Source organism: Elephantulus edwardii, unplaced genomic scaffold (genome assembly GCF_000299155.1).
Source record: "Elephantulus edwardii isolate Elephantulus edwardi_28Jun2011 unplaced genomic scaffold, EleEdw1.0 scaffold00067, whole genome shotgun sequence".
In the NCBI taxonomy this organism is placed as follows: domain Eukaryota; kingdom Metazoa; phylum Chordata; class Mammalia; order Macroscelidea; family Macroscelididae; genus Elephantulus; species Elephantulus edwardii.
This window is the reverse complement of record NW_006399817.1, coordinates 3,904,381-3,926,344: the sequence shown is the minus strand read 5'-3', so window position 1 is coordinate 3,926,344 and position 21,964 is coordinate 3,904,381. Positions and strand designations below refer to the sequence as shown.

Below are 21,964 nucleotides of genomic sequence, written 5' to 3'. Positions count from 1 at the left end.
CTTTCCTGAAAGCCGAACAAATATAGTTTGCTAAGCTGACCAAAGGATGTAGAATTCAGAGATCGTGTCTGGTGCAGACTGGGAAGTGTCCTGTTCTGTTGTGCACAAGACTGCTATAAATCAGAACCAAGGCGAAAGCACACCACCAGTACCACCAGCACCAGCACCACCACCAGCACCACCATCACCACTGCCACATCATCATCAACAACAACAACCGTATCTGCACAAGGCGGTAATTGCATTGCTACTCCCATGCAGATGATTCGGGTTCAGTCCCCAGCAAATGCATTTCAAGCATAGCCATCACCTGTCAGTCAGCAAAGGCAGGCATGTTGTTTTGTTCACAGGTTTCAGTGAATCTTCCAGGCTAATATGTACTATGAAGAAAAGCCTGGTGATCTGTTGAGTTCAACAGCAACTATAAAACTAACTACATTTTTAAGTGTATTAGTATTTTAGGTCATTAAAACTCATTGAGTCCAGTTTTCTCCTTTCCCCATTTGAGATAGGTGAGATGAGATGGGTTAGTGGCTCAAAAGCATATGGTTTTAATCCACAGGAGAAACATGGGCAATGCCCTTTTGGGCAATCTACTGGCTCTAGAAAACGACGGGAGGTCAGCTAGAAGTCGGTCTGACTTGACAGAACATAACATATATAAGAGCGGCATTCCCATAGTGGTGGCGTACTTCTGGGTGTAGCCAGGTAGGAAACAAGACCAGGTGAAAGGATAAACATCTACTTATAAGTGGGAACTAGATGCTTTTATTTTAGTCCAGCAGCCTTATGACTAGTGAGAAGCTGATACTGAGTCTCCTTAGTCAGAGAAGGGGCAGGGATATTGCAAAGACAGACAACGGGAAATATTGAGTGAAAAATATGCCAAATAATCTGAAGGAAATAAAACTAACTGGTCACTTCTACAAGGTATATTGTACACTGCTGTTAAAGGGCCACTGATTCGGAACCAACTCCCATCTGACCCTCCAGGGGTTTTTCAAAGGCTGTAAATCACACAGCAGGAAACTGTCCATCTTTCTCCCCTGGAGCAGTTAATACCTTCCCACTACCTGCCTCTGGGTTGACAGCGCTACTCCATATCCACTAGGCCACTAGAGTTTAAAATGCTTTAGTCGTAGTTGAAGGTGGACTGAACTGTTTTATGAGTTGAGGGGAATATAGGATCTACATGGTAAAAATCTCATTTTAGGGGAAGAGGAAAGTAAGATCAAATGAAGTGCTCTGATTTTTGGAAGAGCTATGTATGGAACTAGGGCCTAAAGACTTCTAATTACACCTGATTGCTATGTAGATAGGTGAGGCTATTCCTTAGAAAGGGTCCTTATGCTTGGAAAGATGGAGGGGTCTACAATGGAGAGTAAGACCCCCAACAAGGTGGACTGACATGGTGACCTCAGCAATGGGGTCTAGTGTGTCCGAGATGATGAGGATGGCACAGGATAGGACAGGGCTCAGGTGGACTATTCACTGGGTTGCTATGAGTTGTACACAACTTGACAGTACCTAAAAACAACTACAGCAGACTACTATATCTGACTACTCTACTGAAGGCATGGCAAAATACAATGCTCCAGGACCTGATGGGATACTAAATAACATGTTTCAAATGACAGAAGCAGTTCTGGATGTGCTCACCAGTCTATGCCAGGAAATTTGGATGACAGCTATCTGGCCAACCAATGGAAAGAGGTCCATATTTGTCCCCATTCCAAGAAAGGCGATCCAAGAGAAGGATGAAATGATCAAACAATATCATTGATACCACATGAAAGCAAAACACTGATGAAGATCATTCTTAAATGGCTACAACAGTACACAGAGAACTATCAGAAGTCAGAAGAGGCTGTGCCACTAAGGATATAATTGTTGATGTCAGATGCATCATGGCTAAAATCAAAGAATACCAGAACAATGTCTATTTCTGTTTAATTTATTATGCAAAGACATTTATGTGGATCATAACAAATTATGGCTACCATTGAGAAAAATGGAAATTCCAGAACACTTATTTGTGCTCATGCAAAACCTAACCCCAGTTTTGCATGAGCTACTGTGCCAAGAGGCTACTGTGTGAAAAGAGCAAGGGAACACGGACTGGTTTCGAACTGAGAAAGGTAGGCATCAGGGATGTATCCTTTCTAAATACTATTTAATCTGGATGCTGAGAAGATTATTCATGAAGCTGGACTCTATGAAGAAGAATGTAGCATCAAAAGTTGAGGAAGACACAGCAATAAACTTCATTATGCAAATGACAACCTTGCTCCCTGAAACGGAAGATCAAAGACTGCAGCCTTCACTATGGATTGCATGTCAACATCAAGAAAACAAAATCCTTGCCACTGGACCAACAGACAACATCATGATAGATGGAGAAAAGATTAAAACTGTCAACGACTTCATCTTACTTTGATCTGCAATCAACATCCTTAGTATCATCAGTCAGGGTATCAGGAGATGTACAGTACTGGGAAAGTCTGCAGTTAGGACCTCTCTGAATTACTAGAAACAATGGTAATAGTTTGGAAGACTAAGGTGCACCTGATTCAGGCCAAGGTCTTTTCAGTTACTTGCTATGCAGCTGACAGCTAGAAAATGAGTATGGTTGCCAGGAAGAACTGAGGCCTTTAAGCTGTACTGGAGAAGAATACTGAGTATTCCACGGACTGCCAAAAGAACAAACAGATATATCTTGGAGAAGGTGCAGCCAGCGTGCTCCTTGGCCTTAAAGATGATAAAGCTTAATCTATCATACTTGGTGCATGTTATCAGGAGAAGATATTCCTTGGAGAGGCACATGATGCTTTGAGAGGTGGAGGGATGGTGAAGGAGAGGAGGACTCTCCTATCAGGTGGAGTGATACAGTGACTACAGCAATGGGCTCAGATTGTCCCAGATGTCAAGGATGGCACAGGATAGGCCAGGGTTCAGATCGGTTGTTTACAGGGTCACTGTGAGTCACACTTGAGTTAGTGGCACATAAAAACAACTCTATAACAACAACACTATACAAAAACAACATTATAGCAGAGTGCCTGTGTCAGAAGGAGCAAGTGTGACATTTGCCAAACCCTTGTTAGATTCCATTAAGTAGAACATGACTCACAGTGACCCTGTTTACAACTGATCTGAACCTTGTCCTACCCTGTGCCACCTTTATCATCTCTGACTAATTTGAGCCCATTGCTATAGTGACTGTCAATCCATCTCATTGAGGGTCTTCCTCTTTTTCACTGACCCTCCTCCTTCCCAAGCATGATGCCCCTTTCCAAGAAATATCTTTCCCTAGCAAGATGCTGAAAGTATCTGAGATAAAAAGGATCCATTCTTGCCTACGAGAACATTCTTGCTGCACTTTTCCCAAGACACATCTGTTTGTTGTTTTTGCAGTTGGGATACTCTGTGCTCTTCTCCAATACCACAACGCAAAAGCATCAATGCTTCTGTTATCCTTATACTGTCCAGCTCTTAGATGCATTGTTGTTGTTGTTGATTGTTGTCGAGTCAAGCACAACTCATAGTAAATGCTGGGAAAGACCATGGCCTGAATCAGGCATACCTTAAGTCTTCAAAAATATTCAGTAATTCTGAAAGGCGCCTAAGAGAAAACTTTTCCAGTGCAATACGTCTCCTGATCTGACTGCTGGTACCAAGGCTGATGACCGTGGATCCAAATCAGATGAAATCATGGACAATTTTGAGTTTTTCTCCATCAATCATGATGTTCCTTACTGGTCCAATGAGGATTTTTGTATTCTTGATGTTGAGATGCAATCCATACTGCTTCAAGTGCTTCAAGTTCTCCTAACTTCCAGTAAACAAGGTGTGTCATTTGCATAACATAGGTTGTTGATGAGAGTCTTCCTCCAATTTTGATGCCATTTTCTTCAGAGTCCAGCTTCTCAAATTATTTTCTCAGGGTACAGATTGAATAGATATGGAGAAAGGATACAATCTGACACACACCCTTCCTGATTTTAAACTAAGCAGTGTTTCCCCACTCTGTTTGGACAACAGCTTCTTCATCCTGGTACAGTTTTGTATGAGATTCCCAATCTTCTCAATGTCAAAGTCTTCTCCATGCCTTCTCATTCTGTCCTCCACACCCTCTTGTGTTGTCAGGCATTTTCTGGCAGTTTCTTTTGGTAGGTGTTGCTTTGAAGTTCTGTTCATAAATTTCTGGTGGACATCTTAACTAAACTAGCTACAATATAAATTTATGATCCAAGATCATAAATATCAGCTTGAATGGATGATACTCCTGTAGAGAACTCCCAGCTCAAGTCTGACTCCTGTTTAAGCTTTCTGCACGCAGAACAAAACAAGGTGTCTTTACTGTCCTAACACCCAATGGCCCCAAACCAATTCTTACCACCACTTCCAAGGCAGCTCCTCTTTACAGTTAATTACTTGGTGCTTTAAATACTACTTTTTAAAGGTCTCATAGTTTCACTAATTCAATGTGAGGATTGATTCATTTTCTCAAATCAGAATCATAGCAATAGCACTCAACTTGTTTTCCTGAATTTATTAGCCCAGTGAATTAATCCTAAGTGCTACTTAAAAGAAAAAAAGGGAAAAAAAGGCAGTCCTCAAGGGAACACTACAGTCATATCATTCTTTCGCTCAAAACCTACAAAATAAAATGCACTCTTCTTACCTGAAGTTTAAGGCACTCTCAATACAGGTCATAATTCAGTTAATATTTGTTGTTGTTAGGTGCCACTGAGTCAGTTGTGACTCAGAGTGATGCTATGACCAGCAGAATAAAAAATACTGCTTGGTCCTGCACCATTCTCATAAGCCATGCTGTTCTTATATTCCTTATGCAGACACTGAGTCAGCCATCTGGTTGAACTGAGTGGCAAGTGGATGCCAGGCCCTGTGCTAGATGCCGGAGACATCGTAAAGTCAAAGGATACACTCTCGATCCTCACTGAACCTCTTCTACTCTAAAGTAGGGAATATAGACTAGAAAACAATTGTTTATAACGGGGTGGGGGGAGACAGAGAGGTGGGGAGAGAAAGACGAGAGAGAGAGAGAATGAATCAGGGGCAGGGACAAAGATGTAGAAAATGAGCCAGGATAAGAGAATTGCACCTGAGTTGGAATGAGGTGGGGAGAAGTGAAAGGAAGTCAAAGTTAGGAAAGCAGGGTAGGAGTCAAGGAAGGCTTTTGGCGGGGGGGGGGGGAAACAGCAGAACTGAAATTAAAAAGGCAATTAGATAAGTAAAGCAAGCGGCAAGGGTGAAACAGAAAGTCTAGTTTCAAATAGTCTAGCACGTGTGGTTTTATCTCTGAACTCCCCTCCCACACAACTAACTTATGCTCCTTCACAGATCTCTCCTCATGTCCCTGCTGCTAACCTTCCAAAACTTTCAAAGGCTGCCGTAATTACCACTATCCTCCAGCCTCCTCTGACAATCCAGCTAGAAACAACTTCTCCTGTACATGAACTAAAAAGTCCTGGTAGAGTGTTGTGTTGTTGTGTACCATAGAATCAGAAATGAGCCATAGCTGACCCTTCAGTGGGTTTTCAGAGGCAGTTAATTGCACAGGAAGAGACTGCCCATCCTTCTGCGGAGCAGCTAGTGGACTCGAACCACCTGCCTTTGGAACTGCAGCAAAACTTCTTGCCACTAGGCCACTAGTGCAGAGCCACTACAAATTGGGTCACTAACTGAAAGGCCAGAAGTTCAAATTCACCAGTGGCTCTGTGGGAGAAAGCAGTCTCCTTCTGTAAATATTCACAGGCTCCAAAAACCCAAAGAAAGGTCTTCATGAGGCAGGAACTGATGCGACAGCAGACGGCTTTGTCTGGAGTCCCCGGGTGGCACAAATGTTTAAGTACTTTGCTGCTGATGGGTCAAGTTCACTCAGAGGTGACCAAGAAAAAAGTCCTGGCAATCTACTTGCAAAAGATCAACCACTGACAATTATGGAACAGCTCTATCCTGACATTCTTGGAACCAGTGGAAGTTGGAATCAACTTGATGACAATGGATGTGGCTGGTTTTATTTATACCTGAACTCCCTCAGCATGCACTTCTGTACCTCTGGCAAAGGGGAGCTCAGTGAATGCTATCCCACCTGACTGGCCCACAACACTCAAGTCCAGACTATGCATTCCTCTGCAGGCCTCCCTTCCTCCTACCTCTTTCATCTATAAGGTGAGTTTCCTCACAGACACTCATGCACTAGAAGAATGTTATCCTGAGGAGTTCTGGTGATAAAATGGCTAAGCCCTGAGCTACTAACTGAAAGGTAGATGGTTCAAACCCATCTAGCAGATTCATAACAAGCTCCCGTATACAGACTGCAATCTAGAAGTTCCTACAAGACAGTTGTACTCTATTGTAAGGGGCTGCTGTGAACCCAAATGGGTTCATAATTCTCAATGGTACCTAAAAACAATGCTTTTCCTATCTCCCAGAACACCCTCTCTCACACCTACTGAATTCAACCCATTCATATTCCTACAGCCTTCATTACCCCCCTCTGAGACCCAGCCTCCCTTGCTCTCTCCCTGCTTCAGGTTTCCTCTCCTACAGGATCAATGCTATCCTGCCTCTAACTCATCTGGACCTGCCCCGAGAGCTCGGCCACTCCACACGGCCTACCAGGCAAAGACCTGACTAAGTGGCCAGGACCTTCTGATAGGCTTTCCACAGCTTTGCTTCCAGGGTTGAGCAGAGAAGCTAGTTTCATTAGTGAAGTTGAAAGGTCAGACAGAAACAAGCAGGCAAAAAAAAGCAGCACCAGAGATAAGGTGAGGTGGGAATCACCCGGACAAGGAAAGCTTGCCCAGGGTCTAAGTCAACCCAGGACACATTTTTATGTTTTCGGTTGTCTGCATTTTTGAATGAACAGTTTCGCTGGAACATTGAAAAAGTACTGGTTTCCCCCCTTTCCCCCAGATATGCAATTTAGCCTTTGTGAGTAAATATAGTATCATTTAATTAATTTCCATTGTAACCGAAAGCAAAATTACTTTGCAATAAATTAAAAGGAACTAAGGAAGGGAGTTTTATTTATTTTGGTTGTGTTTTTCTTCTGAAATTATAAAACAGAAATCAGTGATCTGAGGTAAAATGATTCAGATGTGTCTCTGGACCTTCTGAAGTCTTAAAAAGGATCCATTTCTCAGAGAGATAAACATTCAACTGTCAATAACGTTTTGGAGGGAACTTTACTTTTAGCATGTTCGCCTATGAAATGATTTGCTGCAGTTGGGAAAAGCAGGGGAGATACTGTTCCATACCCTTATCTCATCTCTTGCAATGGAGGCATTTCCTCCTGACGGTTAGTTTATTAACTTCTGGAGAGCCTCCAGGAGTAAATAAAGGCTGGGCATTTTGTGGACTGTGCCAGTTACTTTGTCAGGGAAAAAAGGGATTCTTCCAGATAAGTCACTTCAAACAAGGGGTCTCGATGTGACGCCACAGAATGACGGTTTCTAGTACTTCAATAACTGGTCCCTTAAGAAGCAAACACCTGAGGCAAAACTTTCTTTTGACCTATGGAGGGTGTACTATCTACAAATGTTCGTAAGCATTAAGAAATGAGTCTGTAAAGCACACTTGAAGTCAGCAATGCACTCTGCAGGTACAAATGCTCACTGCTAAATTAAATCTTCTTAGATAGTCTTAAAAGGAGCTCTGGAGGCTTGATGGAAAACATTTGTGTTGCCAATGCAAAGGTATGTGGTTTGAATCCACCAGCTGCTCCGTGGGAGGTTTCCTCTCATGTGATTTACAGCCTCTGAAAACTACCAACTGTGGGTTAGTGCTGACTGGATGGTACACAACAACAGGTGGTCTGAAAGGAGACCTACTTGCACAGTGCAATATACATGGGCTAGGCAGTCTCCTCCCATAAAGGTTTAAAACCTAAGGAAGTGAGTGGATGGTCACTAGGAACTAGAATTGATTTGATGGCAATGGGTCTAGTTTTGGACTTTATGGGGTCTTATACACACAACCCCCAGCTGTAGATGAGTCAAGTCCAAATCATGACCACATGTGTGTAAGAGCCAAAGCAACTAGCATTTCAAAGGCTGGTATTTTGAAAGTAGATTTCTAGAGTTTTCTTCCAAGGTACCTCTGGATGGGCTTGAATTTCCAATCTTTCAGTAGCAGCCAAGGAATAGTTATCATTTGCACTACCCAGGAAATCCCAATAGGGCCTTCTTGTCGTTTGGTGCTCCGAGTCGACTATGATTTAGAGTGACCCCAAGAACACCAGCTCGAAACCTTGCCCTATATGCCGCGCCATCCACACGCGCAAGCCCACTGTTGGAGCCACTGTGTCAATCTATCTATCTCATTGAGGGTGCTCCGTTTTCCCCAGTATGACATCTTTTTCTAAGAACTGTTCATCCTGATAACACACCAAAGTATGTTCTGTCAAATCTCCCCAGTTCAATGTACCTGAGGAAACGTTCCTTTAACTATTGACTATTTTTTTTTACCAGCTTTAAGATCCATGGCTTAAAAAATTCAGTATTTCCAAAGGAAATCACCTGAAGCCTTTTGAGTTTATTGCTATAATTACCTTAGCTACTAAGGGTCCACTCAGCCCAGTATTTAGTTCAGAAGCTCCGGTGGCATAGAGGGTAAATGCTCGGCAGCTAACTGAAAGGCCAGTGGTTCAAATTTACCATTTGCTTCATGACAGAAAGATGGGACAATCTGATTCCGTTAAGGTTTACAGCCTTGGAAACCACTCGGGCAGTTCTCTGTCCTACGGGGTTGCTGATTGGGGACTGACTTGATGTGTTTTTTCTTCTAGTCCTCAGAGTCAGGGGCGAGGGAGTTGAAGAACAAGGATGGCATTTTCTTCTTCATTTGGTGGCATAGTTACACCCTTACGTTTTAATGTTTGTGTGTTCTAACTAGGTCATTTTGAACCTTAAAGGTTTCCTTTTGACTTGAAGTTTTTTTTCTTCTCCCCTTCAACTGGCCGATGTCAGCAGTTTTTTCTGCAACTAAGCTGTCACTGTCCTTATGCTCAGGGTGATCCACTGTGGAAATTACCTGAGTGTTAGTGAACGTGGGGGCAAGAACCAAAAACACAGACTAACAGATCTTTAAGCTGAGCACACGCCCAGAGTCAAGACTCTCACCTGAATGAGGAGATCGATAGCGAAAGTCCTCTTTGGTCAGCAGCAGGAGAGCTTTGCCATTCATCTCAAATGTGTTGCTGTCAATTGGCCTTAAAGAAAACTCATTTTCAGCCCACTTGAGCCACTGGGCTACGTCATCCCTGCTCCAGTAAATTGGCTGCAAGCCTGTTGGGGAAAGAGCAAGGCAGAAAGGAGGGAAAGGTCTTGTCAGTTAGACAGTTGGAATAAAGGGAAAAGATTTCTAAATAGTTAACCAAATTGAGTCTCTTTGAAGAGACTTTATGTTCAACTCTGAATCCCAGGTTAAAACTACTGCCTCAAAATCGCCAATGTTGTGTTCTCAAATGAACTTTTTATCTGAGGCAAAATTAGAAACAAACCACCTTTTTTTCCACATCTTTCAGAGCTGGTATTTCTTAGACACTGCCCTTCCTTGACCAACCCCAAGGGTATTCTTGATGTCAGGTTTGCCCTACAGCTCATGGACTCAATCAGTCAAAGGAGGCCCAAGTCACCACAAACCTCAGCTTGCTGTGGAGTGGGCGTAGAGTCAGATGCTGGTCTGATTCCAGCCCAGAGCCCTTCTGAAGTGAGACTGTCCCAGAGCTGAGCTTGACCTTCCAGAGCTGCCAAATAATGAAGTATTCCCTGAACTGTCTTCCAGGAAGAGCAATTCACTTAGACTCTGGGAAGCTATCAGTCATGTCCCTGGGCTTAAGACCTTTTGCATGATGTTAGATCTTCCTGGTGAAAGCTGCACATGGGCGTCAAATAGGATCGAGAGGGAGCTGGAATGGAGGATGAGAGAGGGTGGTCTGGGACAGATCTCTGGAGTCCTGACAATAAGTCTATCGATTTGTTTTGCTTTCCCCTTGTGGAAAACCTTTGCTAGATCATGGAAGTGGTTTGGATAGTAGTCTCAAAGTATGGCCTCGGAACCCTTTGGGGTTCCCAAGAACTTTTTAGGACACCTGTGAAGTAAAATAGATTTTCAAAATAATAAATAGGCAAGATGTTATTTGCTAATGAATGAATTTTTTTTTAAAGTGAACTGAGGGAGTAGGGAGAAAAATGTGCAACAATGAATGAGAAAATAAAAGATATTATTTGCTTTTTTCACTTTCATTCGTTCCCAAGTATAAAGTGGATTCTTCCAGAGGTTACAGGATTATGTGATAATTCAACAAACTGAGTTCAGGACATAAGCATTCATTCATCTTCTATTAAGCTCGAGAGTACAGAAACATGCAAAAATATACTACAATGTCATGGTATCAATAGCTTTAAAAAGATATATTAATAAAAACACATTTGTGTTAATATGTATCTGAACTAAAATTTTCAAGAAATGAATATTTTACAAAATTTTCTGTTTTAATTTCAAATATGGAAAATATTGGCAGATATAATCCACATAAATAAAAGGCACCTGAGGTCTTCAATAATTTAAAGACTAAAAAGGGTTTTGAGACCAAAACTTTTGAAAACCCTGGGTCAGTAGAAGCTAGGGGCTCATGAGACATAATTCTCCGAAATTGTATTATGTGTTTCAATAGCTACAACAGAGCACAATGGAATGATATAATTAGATGAGAGGCGCTTCCCCATCTCAACATAAGCTACCTAAGGTGGTTAAGGAGGCTCCACAAGCATGCTACAGGGTCCCTCAGGGTGGTCTTAGGAAGAATCATCTGTGATCCTTAAACCAGTTGGCTAGCTGGTTGCTAGTCTTCTTCTGCAAGTTGGGAACAGCACTCTCAGCTACTCTGGTGAGTGTCCAGAGATGCTGAACATGATTGCTGGCTCTCTCTTCAAAGAAATGTGCAGTTTTGAAGAATGATAGCTAGCTTCCTCTAACCTCATGAAATTCCTTTAAAACCAGTCCACCTCATAGAACCACAAGCAATGAAACAATTGGAAGGGGTCTTATGAATTTTTTCTTTGAATTTTTTGGCATTTTCCCCCCCAACTAGGAATAAAGTGTTATGTTAAAACAATTTGTAGTGTAATACTGTTCTATTATCATTATGGGGAGCTCTGGTGGACTAGTGGCAAGAAACTGTGCTGCAATGCCAAAGGCAGACAGTTCAAGTCTACCAGCTGCTCTGTGAGAGAAGAATGGGCTATCTCTACCCATGTAATTAACTGCTTCTGAACCCTCCAGAGGGTCAGCCATGAGTTGCTTCTGACTAGATGATACACAACAACAACATCATGGTCATCATAGTAAAATCTGCTCACCAAAGGGTTCAAAGTTTTGCTTTAGAACCCTGATCGAACCTATTAAAAATGGTCCACAGACACAGGTATCTCTTTTTTTAAAACCAAAGTGAGATAGGAGGTGGCTCAGCAAAAACCATCTGAACTAAAAAAACACCGTAACATTTACTTCCTGCGGCCAATGGTGTTGTCTTTGAACAACAACAGCACGGAAGTCTGATATCATGGACTTTCACCTTCTTCTCTTTCACAGAAGGAACATGGACACACTTAGTCATTAAGGACAAAGGTGGAGTCCAGTGGAGCCCTGTGTAGGAAAGCACCTGGTAGTGAGGGGGCCACAGAGCAGATGATGCTCAGTTAGAAACAGAGGTGGCTGATTGCTTGTAGCTTATTTGGGTGCCAACACAAATACAGAACCGAATCCCACTTGGGAGGGGAAATGAGAGTAAAATGCTGAAGTTTCTGCCGAGGACACACAGAAATGGAGAGAGGCGGGTGAGAAGGGGGTGGGGGTGGGGACAAGCAGTAATTTGAGGTTCTTTATATTCTCTGGAAGAAAATACTCATGAGTAATCTTTTCCCTAAATACAAGAAGAGTCACACACTCTAAACAGCCCTGCCGGTTAAGCACAACAAAGTTTCTCTTTTCACTTCCCATTACTCTCTCCCACAGCTCAGCCACCCAAGCAACCAGGCCAGAGCATGGAAATCCCCTCACCAGGAAGCAGGGCGCACACTCTGGGTTCCTCTGCAGGGGACACTTGGTGAGCTACAGTCACTCTGGAGAAGCCTGCGGCCACTCTAAAAGCTCAACTATAGCAAAGTGAGCCTGTGAGAGCCAATGGCCACTCAGGGCCACTCAGAGTATTTCACCAGGGCCCCTGCTCCTCTAATACAGTGTTCTCAGAATGGATAAAGGACTTGACAAACTTTGGTGTTCAAAGTCACATCATCATTTCCTTTTTAATTCAATAGAACTAAAGGTTGTGGTATAGGGTGTGCCTTGCAACTTCAATTGAGGAAAAACAAAGTTTTCCCTCAAGCCAAAGGATCCAAAGGCTGTGGCCATTACAGCATCTAAACGGAACAGAATCTTTTATCTGAGGGCAACGTTGCTCTATTTTAAACCAAACCCACTGCTCTGGAGTAGATCTCAACTCACGCCATGCTATAAGACAATGAACTGCCCAACAGAGTTCCCAAGACTGCACGTCTTTCTTTACAGAAGGAAGCAGACTGCTCAATCTTCCTCCCACAGAACAGCTGGTGGTTTTGAACAGCCAGCCTTCCCATTAGAAGCCAATTTCACTAGGTCACTGAGAGTCCTCTGCTGGTCTATATACTAGTTGTCATAAACTTGATTCTGACTCATTGTAAAGGCATGTTTGTCAGTGTAGATCTCTCTCTGTTCCTTCCGATTTTCATTGGCTGATGTTCTGGAAGATCACCAGCACTTTCTTCTAGGATACCGGCCACTCCCTTGGCCTGCGGGGTTACCCACAGTTCCCACCTAGAAGGTCTGGCCTTTCCAGGGCCATTCAATAAGCACATCTAAGTATCTGTTGTTGTTTGTTGATGGCTGTCGGAGCCAAGCAAGACTCAGCGACCCTATGAACAAAAGGCCTGAAGCCTTTCTGTAACTATGGTCATTTATCAAAGTTCATAGTTTCCAGAGGTATGTTGTTTAGGAAGTGGATGCCACTCCTGCTACCAATCAAGCACAACTATAAACAGTTAATATCGATAATAGTGTATTTTGTTTTGTGCTTACAATAATCCTATAGCATAGAGTTTCAGATTAGGAAACTGAGGCCCAGAAAATTTAAGGGACTTGCCCAAGGTCAAATGCCATAGTAGGGGTGGGGGGAAGAGCTGAGTTTTGAACCCAGGCAGTCGGCTTGTGTCCAGTGTGTGCTCTTCCCCATCATTCTACTCTTAGTTAGGTAAGACCTTTCTCAATCACTTTCAGAATTAAGATTTGCTTTCAACATCTTTTAGGGATTTAGGATCAAGACTTTGTGAACTGATTTTCCCACTATCCAGGACTTAGATCTCTGGAGCTTTCTCAAGAAACTAACTCGACTCAACTTGTTGCCACTGAGTCACTCACCCTCCAGCAGGTTTTCAGAGGCTGTAAATCATGCAGCAAGAGACTGCCCATTTCCCGCCTCCGCCCCCCCCCCAAAAAAAAAAGAGCAGCTGGTGGATTCAAACTGCCTTCCTTTAAGTTGACAGGGCCATTAACTACCCATTAGGCCATGAGAGCTTCATAAATAGGCTGAAAATATAGCAAAGCCCCTATAGATCCCTGGGGGTGGGGGGGGGGAGAGTTGTTAATGAGAAGGAGGTGAACGTGAAATTCTGCTTTTTTAAAAAAAGAAATAAAATGTTTATTTTATACTGGTTTGCTTATAAAGTTCATATACATTGTTTTTCACACTAGAACTTTCCCATTTCCTTTACCTATCCCTACCTTTACCCATCAAATTCTGCTTTTAATGCATTCACTGGTCATAGGGATCCCTGACCCCTGTCCTGAGACATGGCTCATTGCTGTTAGTGTGACATGATGGAGGAACATGCATTTGATAAAGAATTTGTTTTGGAGCAAGTCTTGCAACTATGACTCAACAAAGCTAAAGAATAGGGAGATGTTAATGATTATTAAAAAAAAGAAAGGTTAGGGGGTGGGAAGGGGGCACAGAAAGAATGCGAGTACTTGTGTTTTCTGCTAATCTCTGCATGATGCAAAACTGTGAAAAATGCAAGGTTTACTGTGGCTTCAAGTAAATGAATTTCAGAAACAATTTTGGAAGAATTTTGAAGAGAGAAAAGGAACTGCTATGATTAAGATTTCAACTGTATTTTTTTCCTCCTCAGTGGGTCAAGTTGAGTTCATGGTGTCATACCCTTCAATGACACACCCAGGACCTTAAACCTTCTAATATGTCTTTACTGCCACGTTTAAGGGGGGAGCTGCATTAAGCTATACATTTTCACCCTCATTTATGACTTCCTTAGATAGGTTGAAACTAATGATGACGCTGTGTATGGAACCAGAAGCTCGGATCTTATCATAAATCTGCAATTAACATATGATTCTGGGCAGGGCATTCTGCTTCTCATTCGCTCCGTGCCTTCATCTGTAAAACGAGGAGCTAAGAGCATGTGCTCTTTATTCACTTCATTTCTGGGTTTAACATAGCTAATATTCTCTCAATTCAAATTCTAAAAACCAAAGGAAATAACCAGGACCCCTCTTCTGCAGAACTGCCCAATGCTCACAAAGATGACGTTGAGATTTTACAACTTCCTGAAGAATCTTCTGAAACACAAATAAATTTCTTTAGAGTTTGGTGCTTATTGTTGCTTTTAGGTTCTGCTGAAATAAAAGATGACACACAGAGACACTATGAACAACAGAACTAAACCCTGTCAGATCCTGTGCCATCCTTACAATCTCTGCTGTGCTTAAGCTTATCAGAGCAGCCACTGTACCAATCTATCATGTTGAGTGGCTTCCTCTTTTCCTATGACCTTCTACTTCACTAAGTCTGAAGTCTTTCCCCAGAAACTGGCCTTTCCTGATAACATGCCCAAAGAATGTGAGATGATGTTTCACCAGCCTCTCTTCTAAAGAACAATCTGGTTGAATTTATTCTAAGACAGTTTTGTTTGTTTCTTTGGCAGTTCATGGGTGTTTCATGTTCTCAGCCAAAACTACAACTCAGAGTCATCGATTTTCCTTTGGTCTTAATTGTTCACTGTCCAACTTTCACAATGCATATGACGCAAATAAAAACACCATGGTTTTGGTTAGGTGTACCTTAGTCCTCCAAGTGATATCTTTATTCTCTAATACTTTAAGGAAATCTTTTGTAGCATATCTGCTCAATGCAATTGATTATTTGATATCATGGCTACTGTTCCTAGAGGTTTGCAGATGCTGCGTACTGATCCAGTTGTGAAGATCTTTGTTTTCTTATGCTGAGGTGTAATTCATGCTGAAGGCTATAGTCTTTGTACTTAGTGTTTCAGATCTTCACTTTAAACAAGCCAACTTTTGTCATCTGTCTATCACATGATACTACCTGATCGTTGATGCTGTTTTCTTCATAATTTTTTCTCAAATTATTTGCTCAGCATAAAAATAAGCAGAGTAAAAGGATACACATTCCCTTCCTAATTTTAACCACACAGTTATCGCCTTGTTCTGTTCAAATGACTACCATTTCGCTCTGTGGATAGGTTCTGCATGAGCCTAATTAAGGGTTCTGGAATTCTTACTTTTCACAATGTTACCCATAATTTGTTATGACCTACATAGTCAAATAAGTATTTTTCTGATTTTCACAAAAGAGACATCTGATGTCAGCACTGAGTTTCCTTGTTTGATATCTTCTCTGAATCAGGCTTGGATTTCTGGCAATTCCTTGTCAATATACTGCTACAAGTGTTTCTTCATTATCTTCAGTAAGATTTTACTGATACTGTTTTATTATTTCCACAAGTTTTTTTTATGAGGAAAAATATGGATCATTTCCAATTAGATGGCCAGGTACCTGGTCTTTCAAATTTCTTGCTATCAATAAGTGACCAGCTCTGTCTCAATCTGTTTGCTGAAATATGTCAATTAATAGTCAGTCAATCCTGGAACTGTTTTTTTTCCCACGAGGGCTGCAGCAAAGCTTGGACTTTTATCAGTACCATTTGATTCAGAATTTGATTCTGAAATAGTGGCATGCCAACCAATTCTTTTTGATACACTGATTCTGTGTCTTCCTCCCTTCTTCTTTTGATGCTTCCTTTGACAGTAAATATTGTTCCCTGTAGAATTCATCAATATTGTTAACTTGAGGCTTGAAGTTTTTTCCCCAGTTGTTTCAGCTTGAGAAATGCTGAGCTAGTTCTCCCTTTTAGTTTTTCAACTCCTGGTCTTTTGCCCATTTCATTATAATACTTTGCCTTTTTGAGTTGCCCTTTGAAATTTTCTGTTCAGTTCTTCTATATCATTACTTCTTCCATCAACTCTAACTACTCTGTAATCAAGAGCACATTTTCAGTCTCTTCTCACATCCAGGTTGGTCTGTTATTATTGTTTTTTCTTTACCATCTTTTTTCCCCAAGTGGAAACCTGCAGTTTATTTCACTAGCTCCAACAACTATAGTTTGGACTATAGTCCAAACAATATTGTTTCTTCTAACCACCTCTGTTCTAATTATATATAGTTTACTGTGATTTGAGTGAAAGTTTACAAAATAATTTTTAATTCAATAATTCATACACATTTTGTTTTATGACTTTAATGATAATTGTTATTGTTGTTGTTAGGTGCCGTCAAATTGAGCATGACTCATAGCAACCCTAAGAACAAAAGATCTGAACCCTGTTCTATCCTGCTCCATCCTCACACTTCCTGACACACAAAAGCCCATTGCAGCAGTCACTGTGTCAATCCACCTAGCTGAGGGTCTTCTTCTCCTTTGCTAATCCTCTACCCTTCCAAGCATCATGACCTTCTCCAAGGAACAGCACCTCCTAGCAACATGTCCAAAGTATGTGAGGGGAAGGTTCATCATTCCTGCCTCCAAAAATCACTCCGGCTGCACCCTCTCCAAGACATATTTGTTTGTTCTCTTTGCCGTCCATGGAATGCTCAGTGCTCTTCTCCAAGACCACAGCTCAAAGGCATCAATTTTTACTCTGTCAACCTTAATCACTGTCCAGCTTTCAGATGCATAGCAAGTGATTAGAAAGACTATGGCCCAAATCAGAGGCACCTTAGTCTTCAAACTGACATATCTTTTTCTCAATAACTTGGAGACATCTCTAAGTGCAGATTTTTCCAGTGTAATGTATCTCCTTATTTCTCAACTGCTAGTACTAAGGGTGTTATTTGTGGATCCAAGCAAGATGAAGTTGTTGACAATTTTCACTCTCTTCTTCACCCCTCATCATTTTGGTTTTTGGTCCAGTGGTACAATTCTTTGTTTTCTTGACACTGTGATGCAATCCATACTGAAGGCTGCATTTCTTAATCTTCTGCAACAAGTGCTTCAAGGTTGTGTCATCTGCATAATGCAGGCTATTGATGTGTCTCCCTTCAATCTTGATACCATATTCCTCTTCATCAAGTCCAGCTTCTTGAATAAGTTGTTCAGAAAACAGATTAAATAGGTATTGAGAGAGAATACAACCTGGTCGCCTTAGAGACCTGTCTATTGTTTAGCTGAAAGAGTTAATGGGGGTTGAGTTTTGTTCTAGATATCATTTTTTTAAATAATTGCATTTAATTCATGTATATTTGGTTTTGCTTTCCACCTCTCGCTCCCTTCACCCACCAAAATCTGAGACCCTGTGAGTTCCCCTTTCTAGGTCCTTTTAATGACCTTTGACTTGCTTCATTTTCACACTTTTGATGTCATGCCACAACTCTTCAAGACTTTGGCCATTAGTGATCAATGCATCAAACATACCTACTTGAGAATAGGTCCAGAATTTCATCTAGGATTTCTAGCAGATTACCTATATTGTTAATCTTTGCTTTCCTTTCTATTCGGAGTACCAAATATTTTTTCTATCAGTACCCCTTTCATTTCCCACAACTCTTTGGGGAAGGTGTCACTGTTAGTGGCTTATCTTTTACCCTATAAATTCTCTATCTTGGGATATTATTCATTTGGGCCAAGAGCACTGAATGCATTTAGAACAGCTTAGATTCACTTTTACTATTACTCTACTCACCTTGGGCTTCAATTCCTTTATGTTACTGTTTACACTACCTGTTTCAATCTGACCATGATTCTCCTTGGTGAATGGGAGGGGAAAAGTGGAAGTTGAACAGTTTTGCTTTCTTTTTGCTATTTATTGATATTACCCTATCCAGATGACTCAGCTGTGGATGTTATCCTTCTTTTCTGTCCCCTGCCACTAAAGAAAATTATTTTCTTAAGTGCCTCACACAGGCATCAGCTAACATTAACATTCTAGATCTAAAAACTCATCTTCTGATTTTTTCATATAACTAGTTTTTTTAACAAGTATATACTGATCTTTTAAAAGATGCGCTAAAAGAGAAGAACACACAATTTAGTGAGAGGGTACACAGGAATGATATCTCTGGTAACAATGTTGGTATTTCATGAGTTCTGGGAATGTTAACTTCTAAGAATATACCTTAGAGATGTAACTTTGTTGTTTTTGTTGTTGTTGTTATTATGGGCATTAAGTTAAGTATGACTCAAAACAACCCTATAAACAACAGATCAGAACCTTCCCCTATCCTCATGATCTGTCATGCTCAAGTCCACGTTGTAGTTACTGCACCAATCCATCTCACTGAAAGTCTTTTTCTCTTTTGCTGTTCCCTCCACCTTTCCCAGCATGGTATCTTTTTCCAAAGCCTGGCCTTTCCTGAGAAAATATGCTCAAAGAATGTGAAACAAAGTTTCCTTGTGTTTTACTGACTATAAAATGCAAAGGCACTTGATTAGATGGATCATAACAAATTAAGGGTAATATTGAGAAGAACAGAAATTCTTGAACACTTAACTATGCTCATGCAAAACCTATATACAGACCAACAAATAGCTGTTCAAACAGAACAACTGTGTGGTTTAATAGCCAGAAACATTTGTGCCAGAGTTCCATCCTTTATCCATATCTCTATACTAAGCAATTAAAGAAGCTGAACTATATGAAGAAGAATGTGGCACCAGGATTAGAGGAAGATTCATCAACAATCTGCATTATGCAGATGACACGACTTTGCTTTTAGAAAGTGAAGAAGACTTGAAGCAAAGATGTAACATAAGAAACAAATTTTTCCCCCCATACACAAACATGTTTTTATATTAATGACAAGGAAAAAATAATGGAGTATAGGAACATCCACAAGAAATAGTTTAGTAAAACAAAATTAAGCAGTCAATAAAAAAATAAAGCATACCTATTCATGTGGGGAAACACAAAACAATGTGTGTGTGTGTATAATCTCAAACAATGCACAAGAAATTAATGAAAAAATATTACTAGTAAATTCCACTCAAAATTGCAGGTGATGTTTTTGTCTCTTCATTTTTATTTTCCAATTCTCTAATACTGAAGATGTATTACTTTATAAAGAAAAAAGTTGAGGTCATCAGAGAATGCCCAATGCTGTCTCCCCATATTCTTTAGCTGTCTCCCTCCCTTCTCATCCCAGTAAGACTGATGTGCAATGTGTTTGTTAGAATTTAATTTCTGAGAAGACTCTGATTCTCTTGTGTTGTGTTTTAGAATTTCCAACCATGAGATTATGGATACTTTATTATTATTTTTCTAATCTTCTTTCTACAACACGCCTGATTACACCTTTCATTTCCCTTCTCCAAATTCTGAGATGATATACTCTATCTCACCAAAAGTTCTCATTATTTCTCTGGCTCTAGGTCTAATCTGACATTGCTTTTCTCATACCCTCATTGCTTCTGTACCTTTTGGGAGACAAAAGTTATAATCCTTAAGGGCCGGGCCTTAAAATGTTCATGTACGGTATCTGAGGCAGATTTCTCAGTAACTCACACACTAGACTCATCTGGCACCCAGTGGCCCTCTAGATAACATCTGTGAATAGACTGCAAGTAAAGGTGGAAGATCTATATTACCAGAGGACTCACCTTGGGGCTAGCTCTGCAGCTTGTCTTCTCTCCAACACCATGTTCTAACCTTACTCCCATCTCGCTTTAATAGGACCCTTCAGATCCGAGCAGCCCTTACCATTCCCATATGCTGCTAATCCACATCATTCTAGCAGCCCTTCTGTGAACAAGCTACAACTGACAGTAACCACAAGTATTTTTTGCAAAGAAACTGAAGTTCAGAGAGGCCGACTTTCCCAAGGTCACAATGGGCCTATGAACACAACTCCAGTTAGTTCAATGAACTTCTGGGTTAAAAGAAATCATGGATATAAAACCCTTTTGTGCTCTAAAATGCAATCTGAAAAACTGATGCAAAAGGATTAGATATTGTAACCATGGCAGGCCTGCTTTAGGTATAGCTCCATAGCTCAGTACACAGCAGCAAGACTGCAGTGGACAGGGTTTACCTAAGAACTGTTTCCAACAGATAAAACCAGTAAGACATCTTTGTAGCCACTGATATTGCCCTAGGGGCACTTTCCCAGGCATCTTTTCTGGCTCCTGTCCCTTGCCCACTCACCTCTTGCCTCCTGCCTCTCCTACACTGACCCTCAGGCTTCACACCAGCCTGGGATGCTTCCAGACAAGCCCCAGCTTTGCCTGCCTCTAACCTTGAGTGTGCCATTTGATCAAAACAGCTTTCTGCACACAAATTCTGCCTCTAGGGAACTGGAAGTTTCAAAGCATTTCCTATTTTTGTTCTCAAGGTTACCCTGTATCTTAGCATTTAGACTCCAAGCAGAGGTTGGAAGGTTATACTCATGTCTTTCGGCCACAACCTCAATAGCAAGGATGCTATGTGTTCATATTCAGAGTCATACTGAATTTTCCCCAAATATTTCCTTTCTTATAAATGTCACCTTGTGGAATTTTCTAGCTTCTACTCATTTCAGCTACAAAGCAATTTTTAATTTTTTAAAGTAGAATCCCTGGGGGAGCTCTGGTGGCCTAGTGGTAAGAAGCTGCAACTACAATCCCAGAGGTGCACGGTTCGAATCCACCAGATGCTCTGCCAGGGAAGGAGGGACAATGTCCTCCTGTACCGGTCAGATCTGATTTGACGGTACACGCCCACAAAAATAATAAAATTTAAAAAAAATTTAAAAAAAAAAAGTAGAATCCCTATCAGCCAAAAAACTAACTTAGGGCCAGTGTCTTTGCCCTCAGAAATATGACTTACAAGATTCCTTCTCATTTCTGCTTTTGGACAGCATGGCCCAGTGTGATGAAGGTATGTAACACTTTGGATAAGAACTTGAGTTTGAGAGGCAGGTGGTCCGTGTTTGTATACTGGTCCTGCTGCCTAGTAGCACAGTGAACATGGGCAAATTATACCTCTGAACTTCAGTGTCCCCATCCATAGAATGGAGCTAAGAAGAGTACTTACCTCTTGGAGAAATTTAAGTATGAAGTGAGACAATCCACTGAGTGACTCTATACAGTGCCTAGCGCACAAAAGGCACTCAATACATTTTTGAGGATTGGGTGGGACAAGGACTGGACAGGTTAGCTGTGCTTTGCCAAGTGTTCCCAAGAAAATGCAATACTCCCTGTACCTCAATGGAGTCAAAGAAGCTGGGATAAGGGAATCTTATAAGCAAGCATACAGGATCTGGCATGTATCTGGAAGGGGTTACAAGGCAACGACAAGATTCTGAGGAGAGGACTGGCATGACAAGCATATACACTGAAAAATGGCTCAGATGGAGATGTAGAGAATGGACTGGAGCGGATGAAAGGCTGAAGACAAGAAGAATTAGAAGCCCCTTCAGCTGTGGAACTAAGGTGAGGCAAGTGCTGAAGGCGCAAAATTTAAAGGGATGCCAAAAACTCAGTGATGAAGATAAAGAATAACATCTTAGTGGGACATTTAGAAAAATCAAATACCGTAAAAAATTAATGGTGAGTAA

The 21,964-nt window shown here is 41.2% G+C and overlaps 1 protein-coding gene across 1 annotated transcript in view; it reads right to left on the bottom strand.

Moving 5' to 3' along the window:
* Positions 1–21,964, bottom strand: part of ETV6 (ets variant 6) — a 355,578-nt gene that overhangs the window by 61,484 nt on the left and 272,130 nt on the right. Inside the window, exon 3 of the mRNA XM_006888409.1 lies at positions 9,150–9,314. Coding sequence (XP_006888471.1) covers positions 9,150–9,314 — 165 coding nt within the window. The remainder of the gene's footprint in view (positions 1–9,149; positions 9,315–21,964) is intronic.